We start from the raw sequence: 26,373 nt of genomic DNA, 5'->3' as shown, positions 1-26,373 counted from the left end.
GGAAAGAGCAATAAGCAATCATGTTTGTTCATTCTTTGTGACGCATAATGATGCACTCCTCTATAATTGAATCTAATGACTAATCAGCTTTTGCTTTTTCCCAACTAAGATCGTATCCGTTATCAACGTTAGACTCTCTCAACTTTTTCCGAGCAAATATAAAATTGTCTTTGTGTGTTATAAGTAGGTGCGGCTCTATTTTCGACACGGAATAAAATTTACTTATAAATTCAATAAAATTACAATAAATAGTAGATATGAGCTCATAACTTTAAAAATATAATGAGTTCAACATTAAAACCTTGAAGGTTGAACCAATAGAGTTTAAATCATGAATCTGTCTTTGCCTATAGGTCACTGGTTCGAGCCGAGGAAGCAGTCACTAATGCTTTCATTAGGTTAGGTTGTCTACATCATATCCTTTTAGGTACAATCCTTTTCCAGACCCCTGCATGAACGTGGGATGCCTTATGCATCGAAGTGCCTTTTTAAAGTGATGTTTGGACCATTTGCGCGTATTCTACTATTCCATCAGAGTATTTGCTATGTTGTGAACAAGACTGATCCAGTTAGGACTATTGGGCCACGACCTAATTTAAAGAAAGGTCAAGGATTAAACAACCGAATAGAATATTGGGGAGTTATATTTGGGATCCAGGAGATATGCCGGGCATGCAAATACTGTCGAAAAAAATGTCTGAGTCCTCTCCTCCCCAATTCTAAGTTTAGCTTCTCATCCCTTTATTTGGTTCTATTTTATATTACTTAGCTTCTGCATTTTGTATTTTTATTACTGTTATTCTACTTTATTGGGTTGTAATAGTTAGATACTACCATAAATATAATCTGTATTTTGAAATTGTTACATTGGTGCTTTCATCCAGAGCAGGGGCGGCTCAATAAATATGGAAGCCTAAAGCAAAAATTCAATGAGAGACCTTTTTTTATATAAAAGAAAAAATTCATATATATTTTCATTTAAATTTTGTATTTCTAATTTTTCATATGAAAAGTTATTAATAATTTTATCTAATCCATTTAATTTTTCTTGAGATATACACATTGTGGGACTGTATTAAAGTTTTAACCTTCTTTAAGTTATGAATTAATAATCGAATCATTTATCAATTTATGGTTTAGAGAGTGATTCCCAAAAATATATTTTTTTTTAAATTTATGATCAACAATTTAATCCTATTTTTTTATTATAAAAATTTATATTTTCTCATTTAAAGTACTAAATATTCTTCTAAAAATAAATTAATATATAACCTATTAAAAATATTTTTGGGGCCCCAAAAATTACGACGCCCAAAGATATAGCAACCTTACGCCTGGGTCGGCACTGATCCAGAGGTTTTCAACGGAGGAACAAATATTTCAGACTATCGGCCATTCAATAAAGGTCACGAAGGATTCATAGTCTAAGGATTTGGCTGAAATTCGTTCACTGCTACAGGAGTTAGTTGGAAACCTTGTGACAAGTAAGCCCACTCCGGTGGAATTCCGACGATTCTGTGGCGAGAAATCCACAGGCTGAGCGATACTTTGCATTCTATGGAATTTCAGAAAACAACAAGTTACTTCTCGCCTCGTCCTATCTCGATGGAGAAGCTTTAGACTGGTATCGATGGCTCTTCCGGAACAAGCAACTGGTGGATTGGGAATATTTTATTGCGAAGGTGCGAATTCGTTTCCGTCAAAGGGGACTAGAATCAGTCGAAGGACGCTTGGCGAAGCTCCGGCAAACAACTACTATGTCCGAGTACCAGAGTCTTTTTTAGGCTATTTTATTATGCTTTGGCGAGCCGGAGCGATCTGACTACAGAGGTAAAACGGAAGCATGCAAGGTGTTCGATGAAATGTTTGAAAAGGAGATCGATCGTAAGCATAGCATGGATGTTGGTTGTTTGGCACAGGAAATTTCGGGAACACCAACGGCCAAGTAGTCAACATTAGTTCTCTTTCAAACGTAACTACCTTACTCCCTATAACACCAATGGAGTCTACCTTCAAGGATGGAAAGTCAGAGGAAGGGAGCGATGTGAAGGTGCTAGTCGAAGGCTCAGTGCCTGCGGTTCAACAGCAGCTGACTGCTGCTAGCCTAATCAAGGAAGCTGCAAATATCAAACAGGAATTGGTTCCAGGGCATTTTTGCCCAATCTTACGGCATCTCGCTCACAGGACAGATACAGAACATCGTAAGAAAATCCTGTCGAAACATTTGGAGTATATTATCAAGTCTCGGGTTCCAAGTCTTCAATCTCTTACCAACCAAACTATGACTGAGCTAGAAATTGAGTTGAGCCCTCTTAGAAATCACATTATCACGGCACCAGGGATAAATTCCAAGACCTTAACTCTAAGATTCTATTCAAAGTATATGGTTTCTAACTCTATGACTCATGTGTGGGATCCGGGATAGCAATGGTGTATGTATTTCTCCATTTTTCTATTTGATTTTACATTGGTAATTGCTACTTCTTCAATTTTTAATCTCTTTGATAATTACTTAGAAAAGAATAACCAGAATAAGGAAAGAAAGAAAATGGAATTGTTTGTGTTCTCTTATCACTGCATGAGTTTGACATATGAAGATGGGTGCCAAGTATTGCTTGATGCCTGTGCATTGGATCCTAAAGACATGGGTAACTTGGGAATTTATTTTTCTCATCGTCCCTCCCTTATTTTCTCTCTCTACAAGACCTATGAAATCATTGACATTCCAATTGCTGATTCAGAGACTAGGGACATATTAATGAAGGCATTTAAAAGTGACAGTGATGCTTCTCAAGTTGAAGCTTTAATGCTTTCTTGTTTTAGCCTGCACTCAACGGAAAATGACTTGGTATTGGTTCTAGTTGAACCTTTGTGGTCTTATTTTATAATTGTAGGTAATCACACATTGTCCAATGGGTTGTATGTTGTCTATGACTATAGTGCATCCACATGTCCTTCAATTGCAGGGGAAGAATATACAATAGTCTTAGATGAATATTTGGATGTTAAACATAAAGTTTTGGTGGAGAACTTCACATGGTCAATAGTTTCACAACATGATTTTAGTACTGCTCTTGATTGCGAAACTGAGATTTGTTACATGGTGCTTGTTGGAATGAATCATATTGCAATGCTTGATGCTGTTATTGGGTTCCAGAACTATGGTGCGCAATTTGACGAGATTCAAACTAGTGTTCGTGGGCCTGTGGAAATAGTAGAAAGAAATGGTGATGAGCATTTAGTTAAAGTCGTGTATGCCAACAACTAGTCCCCCATGATTTGTTTACGTGGACTTATCATTCATTTGTTTGTTGGAAGAAAAAGTTGGTATACTTATATTGTTACTATAGGTGATGTTGGGGTGTTACAATATTTTGAATCTGTGTTGGTAGCAGATATTGGAGCAATATTCTCGGCAATGGAAATTATTTGTATGTTGCAGGCTCTTTATCAAGATAAGGCTCTTTTTCTATATACCCTTACAACTATTGTTATGCTCATTAGTACACTGGTCTTTGGCTTCTTGACAAAATCACTTGTTAGCCATCTACTTTCTTATCATGACAGTACTAAGAGTATAGACTGAGAACCAAGCATCTCAAAAGATAGGCTCTTGTTTGTAATGGCAGAATCTGCAACAATCACCTTTCTATGCGCAATGGATATTTTCTCTTGTTGTTTGAAAGACTTGTATATGCACTCCATTCCTACTGGAGGCTCAATGCTCGCTTACATCGGGCCAACATTTGGTGCGGGACGTGTTGCTAGTAGTGTTCCTAACTCGAACCTTGAGGACAAGGTTCTTTTTGAGGAGGGGAGTATTATTGTGAACAAGACTGATCCAGTTAGGACTATTAGGTCAGGACCTAATTTAAGAGAAAGCCCAAGGATTAAACAACCGAATAGAATATCGGGGAGTTATATTTGGGATCTAGGGGATATGCAGGGCATGCGAATACTGTTGAGAAATATGTTTGAATCCTTTCCTCCCCAATTCTGAGTCTAGCATCCCTTTCTTTGGTTCTATTTTATCTTAACTTCAGCATTTTGTATTTCCATTACTGTTATTCTACTTCGTTGAGTTGTAATCGTTAGATACTACCATCAATATAATCTGTATTTTGAAGTTGTTACAGCTATTTCTCATTAGCCCCACTAGTATTGATATTAGGTAACTATGTCCACCAAAATTTAAGCAGATGAAAAGAAGACGTGATTTCTTTTTTGCTAGTAGGTATTTGAACTCTAATTTGTTAGAATTTTCACTCACTTTGTTGACTATTAAACCATAACATAAAAACCTCTCTCAATTTGATGACTAATCCCAATTGTAGCCGCCTTCTTTTCTATTTGGTCCAAATATCACTTGATGGATGTTGTTCTCTTTTTTGTTTTACTCATGATTTCTCAAATATTAGACTATTGTGCTTTTGGTGCTTTTTCATGTAGGAATTTTCAGTGATTGACATTAGTGGCGAAGTCAGTAATTTTCTTAATGGTGTTCAAACTTGAAAGAATTAAAAAAATATTGATAAAGAATGTTCAATATATATTATATACCTCTAAAACCTAATATTTTAGTTACATACATATGCAGTATAATTTTCCGACTAGACCACCCTTGCCGGAGTGTAACTTCGCCGCTGATTGACATCTATTATGCATCTTATCTGTATCGAACGGCTTTTGCATGGTATAAATACTTTATACTAAAAACCTTCACAATACATCAAAAAAAGTAACAAAAGTATATTTTGACCGTACCTAACACGTATATAAACCTGCAGGAAAAAAGGAAAGATGAACCAAAAAAAAACTTTAGATTTAGTCATTGCAGACCTCACCTTAACTCAGGGGCGGCTCAAGCGCACATGGGATCTAAGGCGAAAGTTTAATATGGGGCCTAAATATTTATAGGAATGTTATAATATATATTTTTATTTAAAATCTATTCTTCTAGAATCTAGCTATTGGTGCCAAGATGATTTTGAATAACCGGATGCATATTTTCTTGTTGACATATTTATATTTTAAAAAAAATAAACAACATGTACAGAGTAAAATTAATAAAATAATAAATAACAAATAAAAATTATACTAGAGAAAGTTAGAATGATATTACCCAATGACTGACGAATTCAAGAAGTTTGAAGACTTTGATTCCAAAATATCTAGTTGTTGGCTTGTTGGAGTCTCGGAGAAAGAAAGAAATCTAATAGAAAGAACTAAGATGATGAGCATGAATAAAGAGGAATGAAGAATATATGTCTATGAAGAATGAAATGAAATTGAAACGTTGGATTGGGATTACTTAGGAAGAAGAGTAAAAAGTAAAATTGTCAAATCAAATCAAAGTGACAACTATTTTTCTACTATTTTAAGTTTTACTTTATTAATATATTTAAAAGTTTTTCTTTCTTTTTATATAAAAAGTAATATATATATATATATATATATATATATATTTAAAATAAAATAAAAAACTACAAACCTATAAAATATATATTATTCCTAAAAAATGGGGCTCCCCAAAATTGGGGCCTAAGAGCAACTCCAACCTTGTCCCCCAAAAATAAAAAAATCTCACTCCAACCCTCCCCCATTTTTGTCCCCAAAATTGGGAGTGAATACTGTCTCCCCAAATTTGGGGACACACTATTTATCTCCCCATTTATTATTCCCTATTAAAATATTATTATTTTTATTATTTAATCTTTTAATTTATCTTTTTATATATACTTAATTATGTTTATATAATATATTTACCTAATTAATTTTTCATCTTAACTTTGACGTATAATTTTAAAAAATTAATTATCGTGCATCTATTTTTTTATGTAAAATTGGTAGTTAATTTTATTATGAGTTATAATTGTATGAAAACGATATAACCATCACAAAAAATGAAAGGTGCAAATATAAAATATTTGATGTTGCTACGACTACATGTATTACACTGCACAACATGATAATCGAGAATGAGCGTGATCTTAATGCACCAATTCAAGATGATTTGGAAGGTCCACCTCCAACAGTAAAAATGGCAGTAGATGAAAATCAACGATTTCAAGAATTTTTAACTCGACATAGAAGAATTAAGGACAAAGATGCTCATTTTGCACTTCGTAATGCATTAATAGATTATTTATGGGAGAATACTAGAGTTTGAAGTTGAATATTTATGTAGTATTTCGAATGAATTTTATCGTTATGTAATATTTATTTAATTAATCTTGTATCGCAATGATTTCACTTTTATTTGAATTATTAGTTAATCTATAATAATTGCTTACAAATTATATTATTTAAAATTTTATGGAATTGTTTTAATGGAAATTACAAATTAATGAAAATAAAAGATGGAACTTGTTTAATGGAAATTATAAAATAAAATTGAAATGAAAGATAATAATATAATATAGAAGAGAGAGAAGAATATAAAAAAGAATATTCTCTTTTGGAGGAAAAAAAATGGGAAATGGTCGGAGTAAGTTGTCCCCGAAATAGTGAAATCAAAATAGGGATAAAGGTTGGAGATGCCCTAAGGCATTTGCCTTACCCCCATACACTGTTAGAGCTGGCCCCGGGCTTGACTTGACGAGAATGTAGACTTTGCTTCGAAGATGATTACCCTAAGGATAATGATCCTCTAGCACAGAAGAGCTTCTGCTTTGCCTTTTCATCAATGCCATATTCAAAGCAGCATCACCCAAAAATTCTCAGGTACACAATCAAAGAACTAATGAATACAAAAAAGAACCAACTCTAAGGTTTGCCTTCTCTTGGTTCAGTACTAGTGTTTCCTTCGGTGATTAGTTATATGGCTCGGGAATCCTCATCCTTTGAGCTAGCTTTTTGAGTTTAGCTAGACCCGTTCGGCTATCAGAGCCAGGCCCCCGAAGTTGGGCTCCCGGATAGATTGTTCACGCTCCAGTTGACAGATATGGGCATCGCGGGAGGTGATGGAATCCCACATCGGAAATATATGAGTTCCTTAGACTCTTTTTATAGCTTGGGCAATCCTTAATCTTTGAGCTAACTTTTGGAATTAACTTAGGCACAAGGTCCATTCTTATCACTTTTAATGACATACACTGCAAGAAATGGCTGAGGTTAACTTGTTTTAATTTTTAAACATACATGGATTTGGCCGATGCAGTAGGATTCTCATGGCAATCTTAACAAACCATCCGTATATTTTGCCTGCTAAGCAAGGGAATAGCGGGCAGGGGATCTCTAAATTATCCAAAGGGAGTTAGAACGTATCAATTCCAAGAATTATATTGTGCAAATAGGATAAAAACTATTTTTAGTAAATTAATAGTTGTAAATCTCTTTAGAGTATGTTTGGCCAAGCTTCTCGGAGGTCAAAAGTACTTTTTTTCCCTCAAAAAAGTACTTTTTTAGAAAATTAAATTGTTTGGCCAAGACGGAGAAGTACTTTTAGCCAGCAGCAGAAGCAGAAACAGAAAATAAATTTATTCAAGACAAAACTATCCTCACTATAAATTTATATTTTCTAAATTATTTTTTATTGATTTAATTTTTTTCTAGTTTTTCCATTCTTTTAAATTTAAAGATATCATATACATGAATCATATTGTAACTTTCCAAAATTTTTATTGACTTTTTTTTATTTTTTTATTTTTTCTTTATGTAATATCTTGTAACTTTCCAAATTATCTTTATCTTTTCTCACACTAAAGCAAATTATCTACGTTCTTTGGATTATCAATTATGTTCTTACAAATAATTATTTATAATTTCTTCTCTTATAGGCTATTAATTCCCCGATCTTTAAAATTGTTATCAAATCTAATATGTGAAAAATTCCTACAAATAGGTAATAAATTTATAATTGTATCGCATAATATTCGCATAATCTATATATTATTAAAAGAAGAAGAAAAGGCCTCTACACTAAGTCAAATGGAAGCCTCGCAATAGGCCACTTGGCAATTCAGGATAAAGTTAGTTATGTTAGGTAATAATTAGTTTCTTTTTAAATTTAAATTTTAAAAAAATTAAATTATGCATTATGTGTTGTTAATAATTAGTTACTCTTTTTGAATTTGAATTAAACATACTTAACTATTATTTTTTTACGAAAATAATATTTTTTATATATATTTACAATTATTTCTATTTTTTGCGCAATGCCATATTTCAAGTTTGACACTGAGAATTATCTTGTTACAGCTACCATAGTTAGTTATACAAAATTTTATCCGGCGAAATTCTTCTACCGATAAGGAATTCAACTATTATGCTAATGAAGACATTACTTTAGAATTGAGGAAGGAGATTGGCCTTCTGGTATTCCTTTAGAAATGCAAGGTAGGTCTTCTACTAATATAGAGGCGTTGTGTGATAGAATTAAAGATGAAATTATTGAGAACTGTTATCATGTGTGAGTGACTTTGCTTATTATTTCATGGTTGATTATCAATACATAGTAATTTGTGGAATAGACTTCTAATTCATACTGAATGATGTATTTTGATTAATCAAATCATCATGTAATAATAAGTAATTATACTAGATAATATTATATGCTTTGGTATAATTATATATGTTATATTGATTTAAATCTTTAATATGTATGTTTACTTTATATTGTATATTTTAATAAAATAAAATAAAAAATAATAAAAATCTTTTACGATAAATATTTATGTTCATTTTTCTCTTTAAAATAATTATAAGACCTTGATACTATCTTTTTTGGTAATTTGATACTCAAAAATACTTTTTAGAAAGATCGGTCAAACACAATTTGTTTACCAAATGTTACAAAAAGTACTTCTTAAATGAATTAGCCAAACACAAATTATTATTTTTCAAAAGTATTTTTGGATAAAGCCCTTCTGGAAAAAAGTACTTTTCAAAATAAGCAGTTTTTGACAACTTGGCCAAACGGACTCTTAATATAAGTGAAGCTTTTAGTGTAGCGGCAAGGGTAGCTAACCCTTGCCCTACAACAAGCTTCTATTCAAGGCTTATGCTTCACAATTCTATGTTATCAATTGGACCGTCCATAACCAGAAATAATGGACAATAATACACCAACTTCTTAATGCATAGAACTGCTCTCAGAGCTTTTCGCTATTCACACAATGTCTATACAGTAGTTAAAACAAATTTACTACTCCATGGAATGGTTAACATTTTGTTAACAGACGGTCATAAGCATGATATCTGCCACTTCCAACAACAGGTCATAAGATACAAAGAGACGGGCAACACAAATAGCAGAACGGTATTCATATGCGTCTCACCATATTTCCAATCGATTTGCCAGATGAATCTCAAATTTGCACCAACTGCTGTACTTCAACTTCACAAATGGTGCATGCTATAATACAGTATTTAAGAAGTGATATAACCAGTGTTCATAGTTAAAGCACTTCCAACCAGTGTCCCACACCTAACCGAATTCAAGCTGAAGAAAGTAACAAGCCGCTTACAGCGTTCTCGAAGAAAGAGCATGCCATGTGCAAGACAGTTTCAAATTCAGGTCATTCCAAATAATTCAATTACATGTTTTCAAATAGAAGGAGAAATACTTTAAAAATTAAAAGGCAAGGACAATAATTACTTGTGATTAACATTAACACACACTTGCCAAGCTGACTGTATCATATGTTGCACCTTTTAAGGTGACTCGCTGCCCCTTTGAGAACCATGATTTTCATCATCACCCATTGGGCTCCCGTTCTCCCTATGGATGGGGCTATTGCTGCAACTGCGGCCATTTTCTTCAATAGGGCTCAAATTTCTGCGTTCGTCTATTCCAGCATCGTCTGTAGGGCTCCTGCTATACTCAGAACCATTGGCTGCCCTATCACCCCTAGGGGACGGCGTACCTCTCTCTTGTGGACTTCTTTCATCAGGTGAAGGGCTGTATTTCCTTCCTTTTGATTGAGGTGGTGATGATCTTCGAGGGTGAGGACTACTTGATCTTCTCTCTTCATGCTCAATGCTTCGGTCCCTCTTCACAGGAGACCTGGAGTCCCTCTTCACAGGAGACCTGGATCGGCTGCGAAGAAATCAAACACATCTGTTAATACTTTATTTATTTATTTAGATAGGTGATGGTAAAGATGTTTCAATATCATAAAAGCCAGATGAGATAACCAGAATGTGTTAGTAGTGATGGCACAACAGTAACAATTTCTTGGTTTATCAATGTAAGCTTTCACATATTATCCACACGATACATCATGAAATGACAAATGCAATTACTTTTCCGATGGTATTATTTCAACCATGAGTGACAATGCCAATTCAGTATCTCAAAACATAAGGCCAAAGCCATCAACGAAGTGAAACGGGGCACATTCCAAAAGGAGGAAGAACAAATCGAGAGACCTGTAGCTACGACCTCTGCTGTAACTGCGGCTGCGACTTCTGCCACGACGAGGAGACGGTGAGCGGGAATAACTTCGTCCACGTCTGTTTATTAAAAAACAAATAAAAAACTTGACCATTAAAACAAACTAGAACATCAAAGAATACACAGCGTGAAATAAGATGGCAACTAGGAAAATACTTCAATTTCTTGGGGCTATTCTGACAGTTTCTTTCTATATGACCTCGCTCCCCACAGCGGTAACACTTGTTCTTCCAGTCCCCAGCCTTACAATCTCGAGCCCAATGGCCATCAAGTCCACAATTAAAGCAACGACCTGTACCTGGAGGAGGACCTCTGCCGCCAAACTCTCGAGATCCACCTGGACCACGAGGTACCTGCAATGCAAATAAATTTTAATAAAAAAAGACGTCTTGTTTTAAACAATCTGAAAACAACAGATAGATCAAGGAGAAAAATAATGAAATCACATGATCAAGGCATACCTTGAAAAATACCAAGAAAACCAGATCCTTGAAAGCAACTTAATTACTGAAAGGGATAGCGACAAACCAAGATCCTCCTCCCCCCACCCCCGGGCGACATGCCAAAGGTAAATAAAGCTATATCGAGAATTGAAACATTATCTCCAAATCTTCCAAAAGCATGTTCCCAAAAATAATTATGTCCAACCAGCTCCATGATATTTTCCTACTCATTGGCCATACAGCCTGACAGTGTTTTCATGTATCTTTTTTACTAATATTCAAAATGCAAATGTCATGTGAATGTAAATTTCTAGTGTTGTACGAATAACAACATAAAGATACTACAACTAAAGCATATAACATTTAGGAACATATAGCAAATGCAGTCTGTGTAAACTCACCCCTTTTGCGAATTCCACAGTAATACGGCTTCCATCAACGTCCCGTCCATTTAGGCCATATCTTGCATCATCAGCATCTCGAGGATCACTAAATTCCTAGATTTAGCAGTATATGAAAAGCAGACAGAAGCTTATATCTCAAATATATGAGACAAGGATTAGGTAATCCCGGTGCAACCTTAAGAAATATCATTAACAGAAAAGGGAAGAAAAAAAATAAGAAAGACGTACCACAAAAGCATAGTCACGCTTCATATCCACATCACGTACTCTGCGTAAATGGGTTCCAGAAAGAGTAAGGCCATCAAGTCATAAGAACCGAAGGGTTGATTACTTCGCCCCTCAAAGATGAACTAAACACCACTTTGGGATTGTGCCATTTCCATCAAAAAAACACGCAATAACATTATAGAAAGAATCGCCACACTCCGCAAGAATGGGAACCAATTCCACCAAGGCAACCTCCCACCACAAACCTCCAGGATGGGCAAAAACATAGAAACCTTCATAAACATCATTCGAGTTAAAAACACTACGACACGAGGGATGTTGCTCTCACACATTTTGTACAAATTCAAAAAACAAAGAACAGCCATTTTAACGACTTGGGTGTCCCACTCCCCCAGTATTACCAAGGCGAAAAGCGCAAAAAACTCTAAGGTCCGTTGGGGCTGTAAACAAAGCGCAAATAAAGCGTGGGCTTTAATGAAGAAAGGCACAACTGGAGAAAAAATAAAAACATATATGTGTTGCTTATAAGCATAAATAACAAATATGTGGACAAAGATATGGAGAAAAAGTTAGGATTAAGTGAAATATCAATTGTTTAGTGTCGCCTCTTTAGGATTACGCTCATTGGCAAGGAAAAGTATGTCTTGTTAAGCGAAGCAAAGCGCTCAACAGGTTTTGTGCCTTGCTTCAGGGCTTAAGTGCGCGCCTTTGACAACACTGTCCCCCACCCACCCACCCACCCAAAAAAAAAAAACAACAAAAAGACCACCTTACTTCCTAGAACGGGGATCTCTGAACTACTAAAAAAGCAACATCATATCTTAAAAGTGATCACAATAAGATAATCAATATGTACATCACTCAACTAATCAACTAGTCAGCTATAGAATCCTTAATATCCATTCTACTGCCCATTTCATTCCACTACTAAATAAATCACTAAAAGTTTAGTCTTGGTCCTATTGAACCTCAATTTACAACTACTCAAAATTAATTTACGATCGCATGTGTTCAATCATTAACCGAAACTTACGAATGGTTAAAAATTTACCTCCCGTATCTGCTAAAGACCTCCTCCAAGTCTCGAGATCGCGTTCTGGAAGACAAATGTCCAACATAGAGGCGTGTACCACCATACCTATCATCATACCGCGGCATCTTCTCTGCAACAAAACAATCTAATCAGCTCCATTACTTTTTTACTTATCAGTATAATTAGCTCCATTGCTTTCAAATGAATTGACACAAATGGAAACTCAATTAAAACATCAAACAAAGCTAAAAACAAGAAAAACACCTCTTCAACAAATTTGTCGATTAAAAAAGCAATTCCTAAATGAATTACGCATACGCATTTCGTCTGTCCATTTATAAGTGAATGTTTTATATGAATGTGTGTGAGAAAATAGATTGAAAAGCGCAATTTGCTTACCTGAAGGTCGAAGAAGGCACAAAATTTTGCAAGAACCCTAGATCCGATTCGATCGAAGAGAGGAAGGGAGCATATTCTCTCTCTGACATTTATAGTTCAGTGTCTGGGCCTCAGCAGCTAATGGGTTTGTTGTTTCGTAGAGCGGGCTTCTCACTTCAAGCCCATTGAGCTAATGTGGTACATTCTCATTTGGGATCTTTGCAGAAATAGCCGGCTTAATTCATTATTTATTTTTTTTAATCGGTATACAAAGATTATACACTTATTACTAGATGAGGAAAGGCCCGTATATGGGCCCAATATTGCAATTTCTTTGGAAAAATTACCGGTTATATGCATTTATAAGTAGCTTATTATAAAAATTGGCCAAATTCAATAAATATTACTCCTATTAGTATTAGCCAAATGTTAGCAATTAGTTATTTGTAGCCAAAAAGTGTTAAATTTCTGTTTTCTTTTGAGTGGTTGTTATTAGATTAGACTGAGTACATTTTAAGGAGTTTGAATCTCAATTTTGGGATGATTTGGTAGAGTTTTGATATGGTTTGAATTGAAAAATCTGAAATAGAAGATAAAACTTGATAACAATGAGATGTGTATCGTATTGTGCATCATTTGTGTATCACATATGTATCATATTTGTATAAAAGGTATATCACATGTATATCCATATATTTTTGTATATGTGATATATGTGTCGGAGAAAAAATTGAATTCGATTTTAACTATGATTTTTTATACCAAATCAATCCAAATCATCTTCAATCTTCCTAAAAATCGTATATTGACTCATCTATATGCTTTCAATGAATTTCAACCATACTCATTGAAAAACGTCCCCTTTTACTTAGAAAGAACCTTATTTCTTTTCGTCTTGCATCTAATGTTGTTGATCACGCTTAAAAATATGGAAGGTGATCTTTGCATGTGATTTTTGGAGAGAAAGAACCTTATTTATTTAAATTTTTAATTTTTATATGAGCTTGACTAGTGTTGATAAGTCTATGATTAATGGCTAGAGGTTGGTAAGTTTGAACTTATTTGAGACATTTATATAATATTCTCATTTTAAAAATGTTATTTGCCGGTGCTTAGTTAATTTTTTGATAAAAAATTATCATTATTATATCCCTTTAATCATGGATAGAGAATGATATTGGGATCACAATTTACAATTAATTTATTTTAATAATTTACATAAAATTAAGCTACAAATTATAACTTGTTTAAGTTGCTTCAATTAGCATAAAACGATTGTGTGCTATAATACTCATTTTAATCTCCGATTAGTGTCAAACACAAACATCAAATTGAAAATTTGATATCAATGATATTATTTCCCCAATGTATTTGAATATATATTTTAAAAAAGAATACATTAAAAAGTTGCAAGTGTCATCTATATTAATATAATTTTATAGAATAAAAAGAATACCAATCTATCTTCTATAAACTAATCTGGAATACATCCAAACTTGTCTTGCAAGTGTCTTAACAGTGGGACCAAATAACTACTTGATGAAAAAAATGTCATTCTTTATAATACGATAAAAGATGAAAAGAGGTATGATTTTACTTCATATCTTGTATACATCAAAATTAAGAATTATTTTTAGTTCAATAAGCCAAGAGAATTTTCAAGGTGATTTGCATTCCTAATGAGGCAATTTACTACTTCAAACAAAGAGAACAATAGGCACTAAAACAAATATTAATATGATATAGATTGCCTTTTTATTATTATATTTTACATGATATAAACTGTAGGAATTCAATATAGCAGTTCAAATTATATTTCATTATAACTCATTTAAAATTATGTTAACTGGTGATAAAATAATAAATATTTGATAGAAGTCTATATAAATTATGCGAATTTTAATTTTTTCCCCCTCAATTTAAGGAGATGGGAGAAATGTTTTTATTTTTTTACAGAATTATCAATGTTAATTTTCATAATGAAACAATATAAAAATTATAACAAGTAATATTTAAGACAATTTATTGACAGTTGAAAACTTATCATGGAAGAATAGATAACAACAACAAAATAAAATAAAAAATCCAGTATAATCCCACAAGTGAGGTCTGGGAAGGGTACTGTATAACCCCTAGATTATATTTTTACATCAATTAAGTATATAAGAGATAGTCTCCGGTAGGAACAAATCTCATTACTTAAATTAACTTTTGAGGATTAACAAACTATACTTTTTAAAATTACTTTTAAATATAATTTTTTTTAGTTTGAAATCGCTTTCAAATAGTGTGGATAAGTGAAACCATTTAATTCTATTTATAAAATGCTTTAAAATAGTATGGGTAAATATAAAAAACTTGTAAATTTTTGTTGCCCTATTATTTAAAAACTAGTTTTAGGGTACGCGCGTTGTGTGTGTATTCCATTTTAACGAGCATAAATACTTTAAAATTATGCAAATACTATTAAACCATGTAATTGAGTTATTGAATATAATTTTAAAAAACATAAACACTGAAAAATAATTAATACTGATCATATTTAGCCAACGTAATGCTGGAAAAAACTATGCCACACAAAAGTAATCTAATGCTTTATTATAACGTCAATGTATGGATTATGCGTTTGCTTTAGTAGGTTAGAGTCGAATATATAGTATGTTGACTTGTAGTTAAATATAATGCAACAATACTATGTTCTTCATTGTCCTAGAAATATGAATTATATTTGCTCAAATACCTAATATGAACTTCATCTTATTCGTCTTGGAACTCAAATTGAAAATACGAAAAATAAAAAAAAGAGTTCATATTATTAAGTTTAGTTATCATACGAAAGAACTTAATTGGATGGTAATATTTAAATTCAACTAAATTTATTTCTGGATTGAAATAAAATATTGTCATAAAAATTTAAGGTAGAAAATTAATAAAAGGGTAGCACACTGCACTAAGCTTCCGATATGCGCGGAGTCGGACCACGAGGGTATATTATACGTAGCCTTAAGGTAGAAAATTAGTGCTTATTATTATTTTATTATAGACATTCAACAATATTTTGATGGTGAAATAATTTTTCTTAGACCCTTATAATTAATAAAAAGAAATAGTAAAAACAGAATGTATCCTAATTGTACAAATTAATTTTTATCTTCCAACGAAGGCTTGACACATTCTAATTTAGCTACAACTGAAAGTTTAAGATCTTCTATTCCAATGCAAATTCAGTGTTATATTACTTGTTATTATGAACTATTCTATTTTTGAGCTGGAAAGAAAATTCTTTTTTAATTAATTAAAAAGATAAAAAGTTTAAAAAAGGAAAAGTGGTAAATTATGAATTTAGAATACTACATATTAGCTGATTTATATTTTTTAAATATTGGCAATATCCAATATTTTTTTAATTTTTTTTTTACTTTTTAAATTTTGAAGGACTTTTAACAAAAGAGGTCTACTTTGCTTTGGACGTTAACGTTAGTAGTTTTGATTTAGTTACATGTCGGTTGAAGTCAAAATGTAAGGACTTTTACATAATTCAAATCAGGAAAAAAAATAATAAGTAAAATTTTAGTTGATTTCAAATTCCTAAAAATTAGGAAAATAATTAAATGACTATTTTGTCTAGTGTGAAATCAAATTTTAGATGGTATAAACGGCGAACGACATTTCGCTAAAGCCTTCGTGCTTTTAATATAGTATAGATTAATTTTACTTTCTTTATGAAAACGTCTATTTGACTAAAACAAAATTAATAATTTTACAGAAAAAAAGGTTCACAATACTTCCTGCAAATATAGTCTAATTGACACTAACATACAATGCATTTAAGAAAAAATGTTCACAATACTTCATGGAATAAGGAGAGTTGTGGCTTCTCACTAGGGAATGCGGGGTCCACGTGTATCAAACATTACCTCTTAAGAAATGCAAGGAGGGGTATTATTTAAAAAATGCAAAGAACACATGAGTTTATGAAATGACTATGCTCGTGGTCGGCCATCTTTTCATTTCTATATAATAGAAAAATATAGCTGGCCGATTCAGTTTAATATCTAGTCGGATTAAATTAACCTAAATAGCCGAAAGTGGGTATTGTTGAAAAGGTTTGGAAAAAACTGTAAGGGAATATTGAGCCCGTTTGGAAATAAGAAATTTTTCCCTTTTTTTCCAAAAACAAAATCACGTTTTTTCGAAATCAGCGTTTGTTCATAAAATTTTTAATTTTCATTTGAAAATGCATTTTGGAATTTTTCAAAAATTTGAAAAACTCCAAAAAGTTTTTTTTCAAAATTATCACTCAGAAAACTTCAAAAACAACCCAAAATTATATTCATGTCCAAACACAACTCTAGATTTCAAATACCATTTTTACTTGAAAAACTTTTTTCCCCTATTTTGAAATTTTACAATTCTCATGTCCAAACGCCCACTAAGATTGATTATTTGAACTACTCTCAGTTTGACATATTATGTCTATGATATTTCGCACCAGGAGAAGAAGAATATTTAAGAGATATCTAAACTTTGTGCACAAATACCTCAAGTTTGCTTGCTTCTAGATTGGCTGATAAAAACTGGTAAAATGGTATGGCATGAAATTTTCTTTCATTAAATTATTTTTCCATTATCTGATTACTACGAGTTATAAAAAAATATTTGTTTTAAATAAAAAGTATCGTCACCAAATTGTAGAAATAATACACTACACCCAACAACAATAACAAGTCAAATGTATATCCAAACCTTACCCGTGCATTGTGAAAATAAAAATATTGTTTTCGACAGATCCTCGGTTCAAAGACACGAAAAAAAAATAGTAACAACAAGTAGCAACAACAACAAAATAAGATGATAATATAACCGAAGTGAAAGAAACAACATATAGTAATAGAAATATATGAATTGGCAACTACGAAAATAGTACTACTAACACTACTGATATGGAAAAGAGATATGCTCTACTCCCTACTAAATTTTTGTAACGACCCGATCGGTCGTTTTGAGTCTTTATGCTCCTTTCAACTATTTGAAGTATTGAATAGTTCCATACGATGCACTATGACTTGTGTGAATTGTCGGCTTTGGTTTTTAGGTGTTTCGAAATTAGTTCGGAAGAATGAATTTCATGTTTGAAACTTTGAGTTGGAAAAGTTGACCAAGTTTGACTTTTAGTATTCGACCTCGGGTCGGAGTTTGGATGATTCCAATAGCTCTATATGGTGATTTTGGACTTAGGAGCATGTCCGAAAAATTATTTGGAAGTCCGTAGTTAAACTAGGCTTGAAATGGCTAAAATAGAAATTTAAGTTTGGAAGTTTGACCAAGGAGTTGACTTTTTGATATCGAGGTCGGAATCCGATTATGGAAATTGAAACAGGTTCGTTATGTCATTTATGACTTGTGTGCAAATTTTGAGGTTAATCGGACTTGATTTATTAGATTTCGGCATTGAATGTAGAAGTTGAAAATTGTTAGTTATCGTTAGGCTTGAATTGGAGTCGATTTATGTTTTTGATGTTGTTAAATGTGATTTGAGGGCACAACTAAGTTCGTATCGTGTTTTAGGACTTGTTGGTATATTCGAACGGGGTCTCGAGTGGCTCGGTGTGTTTCAGGGTGAGTTTTGAGCGAGTCTGGCATTTCGGCACTCTGATGTTGTTCCAGAACTTTGGAAGTGCACGGGGGGGGGGGGCATATTTTGGAGTGCTGAGGCAAAACCTCGGGTGCGGACCGCAGAGAAAAAATGCGAACCGCTGAGGAAAAGTGCGGACCGCACAAATCCTCTCGCGTCCGTAGAAAGAAGATGTTGCACATTCGATGGTCCGATTTCGGAAGCTTATATCTTTTAATCTACAAGGAATTCAGAGATGATTCAAAAACGAAAGTTGTAGCTCTTTCATACTAGTTTTTAGAAAGGTACACCAATTATTAGTTGTATATTTGTAGAGAACGTTATGGTCAATTTACTGAAACATGGTAGTTCAGAGGTTGTTGAAGTGCGGCCGCACAATTTGGATTGTGGTCGCAGAACCCGGAATGTGCGGACTGCACAAAAATATTGCGGTCAACACAATGGGGGATCACATTTTGTACTATATGAACGTGGGTTTCATCTCATTTTTTATTTTTGGACTTTAGGAGCTCGGCTTGTGGCGATTTTTTGTCGGATTTTCAAGAAATTCATTGGGGGTAAGTGATTCTAACTCGGATTTAGTTTAACATACATGAATATATCATCATTTTCATCATTTAATTAGTATTTTGAGTTGAAAATTTAGGAAAAATTGTAGAAATTTTATAACACACATTTTTGGGAATTTGAATGTCGATTCAGAGTCGGGTTTGAGTGAAACTAGTATGGTTGAATTCGTAATTGAATTATTTGTCAGATTTTGTGAGTTTCATTGGATTTGGAGACGTGGGCCTCACGGGCGTTTTTAGTCTAATTTCGGATTTTGTTGAAAAATTTATATTTTCCTATGGAATTAATTCCTATAATTTGTATTGACTGAATCGAATTAATTGTGACTAGAGTCGAGGCTTTCAGAGGCTAATTCGCGAGACAAAGGCACAACAGAGTAAAGAATTACACGTCTTGAGGTAAGTAACAGTTCTAAACTTGGTTCTAAGTGTATGAATCCCCAAATTTGATGTTATATCAATTGTTTGGAGGTGGCGCACATGCTAGGTGACAAGCGCGTGGGCGTGTACCATATAAATTGTGACTTGAATAAATTATGTGGAGTTTTAAAATGTAAGAATCATGTTATTATCTGCATATTCTCCACACGTTAGAGAAATTGAGCTGAGACTCATATTAAAGATCATGTTTAGGCTACGTGCCGATATTTTGGGACCCATAGAGTCGTGTTGTTGTTGAATTTAATTATTTTAAAATATACATTTCATACTTAGTCATGCTCATCCATTATGAGAATATTTATGGGATCGGGGTTGCCCGCCTGCATAAGACTTTATAGGCTTTATATATATTATGTGGATCGAGGTTGCCCGCCTGTAGCAGGCCATATAGGCTTTATATCACGCTTGGGCTGAAAGTGCCCCTCCGGCACCCCCACAGTGAGCGTAAATGATTTATATTAGGGATGGAGTTCCCTAGTCATGGAGTTGCCTTATTTATTTATATCAGGGATGGAGTTCCCCGGGCATGGAGTTGTCTTATCTATTTATATTTCGGATGGAGTTCCCTGGTGTCACAACCCGAAATTCCCACTTTCGGACCGTGATGGCGCCTAACATTTCACTTACTATTAGGTAAGCCAATGTTAGAATGATATTAACCAATTTTTAAACAATCTTTAGATTTATTAATAACAAAGAAATAAACGCGGAAGTAAGGTTTGAAATATAGTGATTAATCCATAAAAACAACGGTGTCTAAATACCATCCCATAATTGGTGTCACAAGTACACAAACTTCTAGAATAAATACAAATAAAGGTCTGAATAAAATACATATGTCTGAAAACAAACACACAACTAAAGTAAAGTAGACGGGAACTTCAAAACTGCAAACGTTGTGCAGTTATATCTCAAGTCTCCTATGAGTAGCTGAAATCCGAGCTATGATACGCCGTTGGGACCGACTCCAAAATATGCACAAGAAGTGCAGAGTGTAGTATCAGTACAACCGACCCCATGTACTGGTAAGTGCTGAGCCTAACTTCGACGAAGTAGTGACGAGGCTAAGGCGGGTCACTTACATTACCTGTACGCAATATTAGTAACAACAACAACAACAACAACAATAGAAATAAATCAGGTAACTCGTTTATAATAATTGAAGCCAACTCAGCAGTCATAACCAATTGTCATTTCCATCAATTCTGTTGCAGCGTGCAACCCGCTCTCACAATATATTCACATTCAGTTATGTTGCAGCGTGCAACTCGCTCTCACAATATATTCATATTCAGTTATGTTGCAGCGTGCAACCCGTTCCTCCAATATATTCATTTTAATCAAGTCTGTTGCGGCGTGCAACCCGATTCCCCAATATATTTATTATGTTGTGGCGTGCAACCCGATCCTCCAATATATTCATTATCATTAATTATGTTGCGGCGTGCAACCCGATCCTCCAATATATTCATTATCATTAATTATGTTGCGGCGTGCAACCCGATCCTCCAATATATTCATTATAATCAATCATGTTGCGGTGTGCAACCCGCTCCTCCAACATATTCATTTACCAATTCTTATAGAAGAAATTTCCCCAATAATTACAACAATTAATATAAAATTATACGACAACAAGCATACAATAATTATGATTTAATTATGAAATAAACAAAGGCAAATAGCAAATTATTATGAAAATCAGAGGAAAAATATGCAGTTTAATATTTAATATGTTAAATGTCAAATAACAATTAAGGCACATAATTCAAATAGCATGTAGCAATTAATGCACGAAATCAAGAATTAATATTTGACAAAAAATACGAGAGAAATAATTATTATAATAATTAATTCATGATTTAAAATAATTTATAATTTTTCAAATAATTATGCAACAATTAACCATAGCTTTTCCTTTTAAATTTGTCTGTGAAAGTTTCAAATCTATTCACAAACAATTCAATATACTCAATACGAACCATAAGAATTAATTCCATATGAATTTACTAATTACGAAGCTCGCAAATGCGAAGGGTTCATCGCAAATGTGAGAACCTTCACATTTCTGCTGCCTTCGCAAATACGAAGAGTATGTCGCATTTGCGACAATTGGCCCTTCGTAATTGCGAAGATAAACTCGCAATTGCGAGAACTAGTGGCCTAGGCTTTCTTCGCAATTGCGATAAAAACCTCACAATTGCCATACCTGCTTGATTCGCATTTGCGATGCCTGATCTCGTAATTGCGAGATCAGAGGCCTGCAACAGGTTCAACTATACCGGCAAAAATTTCTAAGTTCAAAACATCACGTGGCCTATCCGAAACTCATCCGAGCCCTCGGGGCTCCAAACCAAACATGCACGTAAATCTAAAAATACCATATGAAGTTGCTCGTGCGATCAAATCACAAAAATAACGCATAAAACTATGGATTTAGCACCAAAACTCATGAATTCCTCAAGAACATTTCAAAACTACTATCTTCTCAACCGGACGTCTGAATCACGTCAAATCAACTCCGATTTCTACCAAATTTCACAGACATGACTTATATATTTTATTAAACCCGTAACGGGCTCCGAAACCAAAATACGGGCTTGATACCAACGAGATCAAACATTAATCAATTTCTTTAAATTCATAGAATTTCAATCTTACAATTTTCATCAAAAATTCATTTCTCGAGCTAAGGACCTCAGAATCCGATTCTGGGAATACGCCCAAGTCCCATATTTTACTACGAACCTTCCGGGAACGTCGAAACACGGATCCGAGTCCGTTTACTCAAAACGTTGACCAAAATAAACTAAAAATTAATTTTAAATCCTAAAAATTATTACTTCATAAATTTCCACATAAAGGCTTTCCGGATTTACGCCTGAACTATGCACACAAATCAAGATGAGTAATAATAAGGTTTTAAGGCTAACGGGACTGAAATAGAGTCTTAATTCACAAGATGACCCTTTGGGTCATCACAATCTCCACATCTAAAATAATCGTTCGTCCTCGAACGAACATAGAAAAGTACCTGAACTGGCGAACAAGTGGGATATCTACTCCGCATGTCCGACTCGGACTCCCAAGTAGCTGCCTCAACATACTCACATCTCTACTACACTCGAACTGAAGGGTAACTCTTTGACCTCAAATGTTGAACCTGCCGGTCTAGAATGGCTACCAGCTCCTCCTCATAAGTCAAATCCTTGTCCAATTGGACAAAGCTGAAATCTAACACGTGGGACGGGTCACCATGATATTTCCGGAGCATAGACACATGGAACACCGGATGAACCACTGATTAACTATGTGGTAATGCAAGTTTGTAGGCTATTTCACCCACCCTTTCAAGAATTTCAAAGGGTCCGATATACCCAGGGGTCAACTTGCCCTTCTTTCCGAACCTCATTACACCTTTCATAGGTGAAACCCAGAGCAATATTCTTTCTCCAATCATAAATGCAATATCACGAACTTTACGGTCGGCATAACTCTTTTAACTAGATTGAGCTGTGCGAAGTCGATCCTGAATAATCTTGACCTTATCCAAGGCATCCTGTACCAAATTGGTACCCAACAACCGAGCCCCTCCCGATTCAAACCAACCAACTAGCGATCTGCATCGCCTTCCGTATAATGCCTCATATGGAGCCATCTGAATGCTCTACTGGTAGCTATTATTATAAGCAAACTCCGCAAGTGGTAAGAAATGATCCCAAGAACCTCAAAAGTCTATAACACAAGTGCGGAGCATATCTTCCAATATTTGAATAGTGCGCTCTGACTGTCCATCTGTGTGTGGATGAAATGTTGTACTCAACTCCACCCCCGTGCCTAACTCACAATGTACAACCCTCCAGAAATGTGAGGTAAACTACGTACCTCGATCTGAAATAATAGACACGGGCACCCCGTGAATGCGGACAATCTCCCGAATGTAAATTTCAGCTAACCTCTCTGAAGAATAGGTAACTGCCACTGGAATAAAATATGCTGACTTGGTCAACCTGTCCACAATGACCCAAACTGCGTCAACTTTTCTCTGAGTCTGTGGGAGTCCAACAACAAAATCCTTTGTGATACGCTCCTATTTCCATTCAGGAATTTCTAACTTCTGAAGCAAACCACTATGTCTATGATGCTCGTACTTAACTTGCTGACAATTTAGACACCGAGCTACATATGCAACTATATCCTTTTTCATTCTCCTCCACCAATAATGTTGCCGCAAATCTTGATACATTTTGGCGGTACCTGGATGAATAGAATACCTGAAACTGTATGCTTCTTCAAGAATTAATTCACGAAGCCCATCCACATTAGGCACACAAATACGACCCTACATTCGCAGAACCCCATCTTCCCCCACAACAACTTGTTTGGCATCACCGTGCCGCACAGTGTCCTTAAGGACAGGTAAATGAGGATCATCATACTGCCTTTCTCTGATGTGCTCATATAAAGAAGACCGAGAGACTATGCAAGCTAGAACCCGACTGGGTTTTGAAACATTTAACCTCACGAACTGATTAGCCAAAGTCTGAACATCTGCAGCTAATGGCCTCTCACCAACCGGAATATCCGCAAGACTGCCCAAACTCATAGCCTTTCTACTCAAAGCATCGGCCACCACATTGGCCTTTCTCGGTGATACAAAATGGTGATATCATAGTTCTTCAACAATTCCAACCATCTTCTTTGCCTCAAATTAAGATCTTTTTGTTTGAGTAGATACTGAAGGCTACGATGATTAGTAAATACCTCACACGAGACACCGTAGAGGTAATGCCTCAAAATCTTCAGTGCATGAATAATGGCTGCCAATTCTAAGTCGTGAACGTGAAAATTTTTCTCGTGAACTTTCAACTGCCGCGACGCATATGCAATTACCTTGCCATCTTGAATTAATACTGCACCAAGCCCAATGTGAGATGCGTCACAATATACCGTATACTATCCTGAACCTGTGGATAATACCAGCACTAGCGCCGTAGTCAAAGCGTTCTTGAACTTCTGAAAGTTCAACTCACACTCGTCTGACCATCTGAATGGGACACCTTTCTGGGTCAATTTGGTCAATGGGCTTGCTTTAGATGAAAACCCTTCCACAAACCGACGATAATAACCTGTTAAACCTAGGAAACTCCAGATCTCTGTAACTGAAGTAGGTCTAGGCCAATTCTTAACAACCTCAATCTTCTTAGGATCCACCTTTATGCCTTCTGTCGATACATCATGTCCCAAAAAGGCAACTGAGTCTAACCAAAACTCAAATTTTGAAAACTTGGCATATAACTGATTATTCTTCAAGGTGTGAAGCACACTTCGAAGATACTGCTCATGTTCCTCTCGACTGCTGGAATAAATCAAAATATCATTAATGAATACAACCACAAAAGAATCTAAATAAGGCTTGAACACCCGATTCATCAAATCCATAAATATTACTTGGGCATTTGTCAATCTAAATGACATCACTAGGAATTCGTAAATGCCCATACCGAGTTCGAAAAGTTGTTTCAGGGACATCAGATGCCCTAATCTTCAAGTGATGGTAACCAGACCTCAAATCAATCTTCGAAAACACCTTGGCACCCTGAAGCTGATCAAATAAGTCATCAATTCTTGACAGCGGATGTTTGTTTTTGATAGTGGCTTTGTTCAACTGCCGATAATCTATACACATCTGCATAGAGCCATCTGGCTTCTTTAGAAATAATAATGGTGCACCCCAGGGCGAGACACTGGTCTAATGAATCCCTGTTTTAGTAAGTCTTTTAACTGCTCTTTCAATTCTTTCAACTCTGGCGGGGCTATACGATATGGTGGAATAGAAATGGGCTAAGTGTCCGGAGCCAAATCAATACAGAAGTCAATATCTCTGTTGGGTGGCATCCCCAGCAAATCTACAGGAAATACTTCTGGAAATTCACGAACAACTAGTACTGAGTCCATAGAAGGAGCATCCGCACTGGGATCGCGAATATAAGCCAAATAGGCTAGACACCCTTTCTCTACCATACGCCGAGCTTTCATATAAAAAATAACCCTGCTGGCAGAATGACCAGGAGTTCCTTTCCACTCCAACCGAGGTAACCCCGGCATAACTAGGGTCAATATCTTGGCATGACAATCCAATATAGCATGATAAGGTGACAACCAAATCCATACCCAAGATGACATCGAAATCTACCATATCAAGAAGTAGAAGATCCACACTAGTCTTAAGATTACCAATAGCAACCACACACGAACGATAGACATGATCTACTACAACAGAGTCTTCCACCGGTGTAGATACAAAAACAGAAGCACTGAGAGAATCACAAGGCACAACCAAATATGAAGCAAAATAGGAGGACACATAGGAATTAGTTGATCCTGGATCAAATAGAACTGAATCATCTCTATGGAAAACTAGAATAATACCTGTGATCACAGCATCAGATGACTCAGCCTCAGACCTAGCTAGAAAAGCATAAAATCGGAGTTGGGCCCCACCACTATAAACTGCATCTCTGGGACGGCCTCTAACTGGCTGGCCTCTACCTCTAACGGTCTGACCTCCACCTCTAATGGCCTGACCTTCACCTCTAGCTGCCTGACCCCTACCTCTAGCTGGTTGAGCAGGCGGTGAAGCAACCGGTGCCAGTATGATGGCACGAGAATCTTGCCGAGATTTGTTACTCGCCAATATAGGGCAATACCTCCTGATGTGACCAATATTTCCACACTCATAACACCCATCCTGATGTCATGGCTACTGAAGCTGAAGCTGACCCAGATGGGCAGGATAACCACTGTAGTAACTCTGGAGTGGTGGTGCACTGATATGAGTTAAAT

General features: G+C 35.0%; 2 protein-coding genes across 3 annotated transcripts; one reads left to right on the top strand and one right to left on the bottom strand.

The window, feature by feature from the left end:
* Positions 1–1,316: 1,316 nt before the first annotated feature.
* Positions 1,317–4,135, top strand: LOC108948314 (uncharacterized). The gene is made up of 2 exons (XM_018777288.1): positions 1,317–2,648; positions 2,742–4,135. The coding sequence occupies exons 1-2, from the start codon at positions 2,435–2,437 to the stop codon at positions 3,266–3,268; spliced, it is 741 nt and encodes a 246-aa protein (XP_018632804.1). The 5' UTR covers positions 1,317–2,434; the 3' UTR covers positions 3,269–4,135.
* A 5,336-nt stretch (positions 4,136–9,471) lies between these two features.
* Positions 9,472–13,028, bottom strand: LOC104115061 (serine/arginine-rich splicing factor RS2Z32-like). Of its 2 annotated transcripts, none has more exons than XM_070202068.1 (7): positions 12,904–13,028; positions 12,523–12,634; positions 11,472–11,511; positions 11,241–11,336; positions 10,553–10,749; positions 10,372–10,455; positions 9,472–10,039 (listed from the first exon to the last, which is right to left on the bottom strand). In XM_070202068.1, exons 2-7 carry the CDS (start codon positions 12,627–12,629, stop codon positions 9,655–9,657), a joined length of 909 nt encoding a protein of 302 aa, XP_070058169.1. In that variant the 5' UTR covers positions 12,630–12,634; positions 12,904–13,028; the 3' UTR covers positions 9,472–9,654. The 2 variants fall into 2 exon arrangements, with proteins under 2 accessions (XP_070058169.1, XP_070058170.1); XM_070202069.1 differs by having other exon boundaries at positions 11,472–11,743; positions 12,904–12,965.
* Positions 13,029–26,373: the final 13,345 nt, after the last annotated feature.

The sequence above is a fragment of the Nicotiana tomentosiformis genome, chromosome 5 (genome assembly GCF_000390325.3).
Source record: "Nicotiana tomentosiformis chromosome 5, ASM39032v3, whole genome shotgun sequence".
Taxonomy (NCBI): Eukaryota; Viridiplantae; Streptophyta; class Magnoliopsida; order Solanales; family Solanaceae; genus Nicotiana; species Nicotiana tomentosiformis.
This window is presented reverse-complemented; position numbering and strand designations above follow the sequence as displayed.

Excerpts from the sequence above, each read along its gene's own strand:
- LOC104115061 (XM_070202068.1), bottom strand. The coding sequence starts at position 12,629 with ATGCCGCGGTATGATGATAGGTATGGTGGTACACGCCTCTATGTTGGA. Across the intron at positions 11,337-11,471 it reads AGCGTGACTATGCTTTTGTG|GAATTTAGTGATCCTCGAGA; the intron begins GTACGTCTTTCT and ends TGCTAAATCTAG. Across the intron at positions 10,750-11,240 it reads CTGTGGAATTCGCAAAAGGG|GTACCTCGTGGTCCAGGTGG; the intron begins GTGAGTTTACAC and ends TTTGCATTGCAG.
- LOC108948314 (XM_018777288.1), top strand. The coding sequence starts at position 2,435 with ATGTATTTCTCCATTTTTCTATTTGATTTTACATTGGTAATTGCTACT. Across the intron at positions 2,649-2,741 it reads ATTGGATCCTAAAGACATGG|AGACTAGGGACATATTAATG; the intron begins GTAACTTGGGAA and ends TTGCTGATTCAG.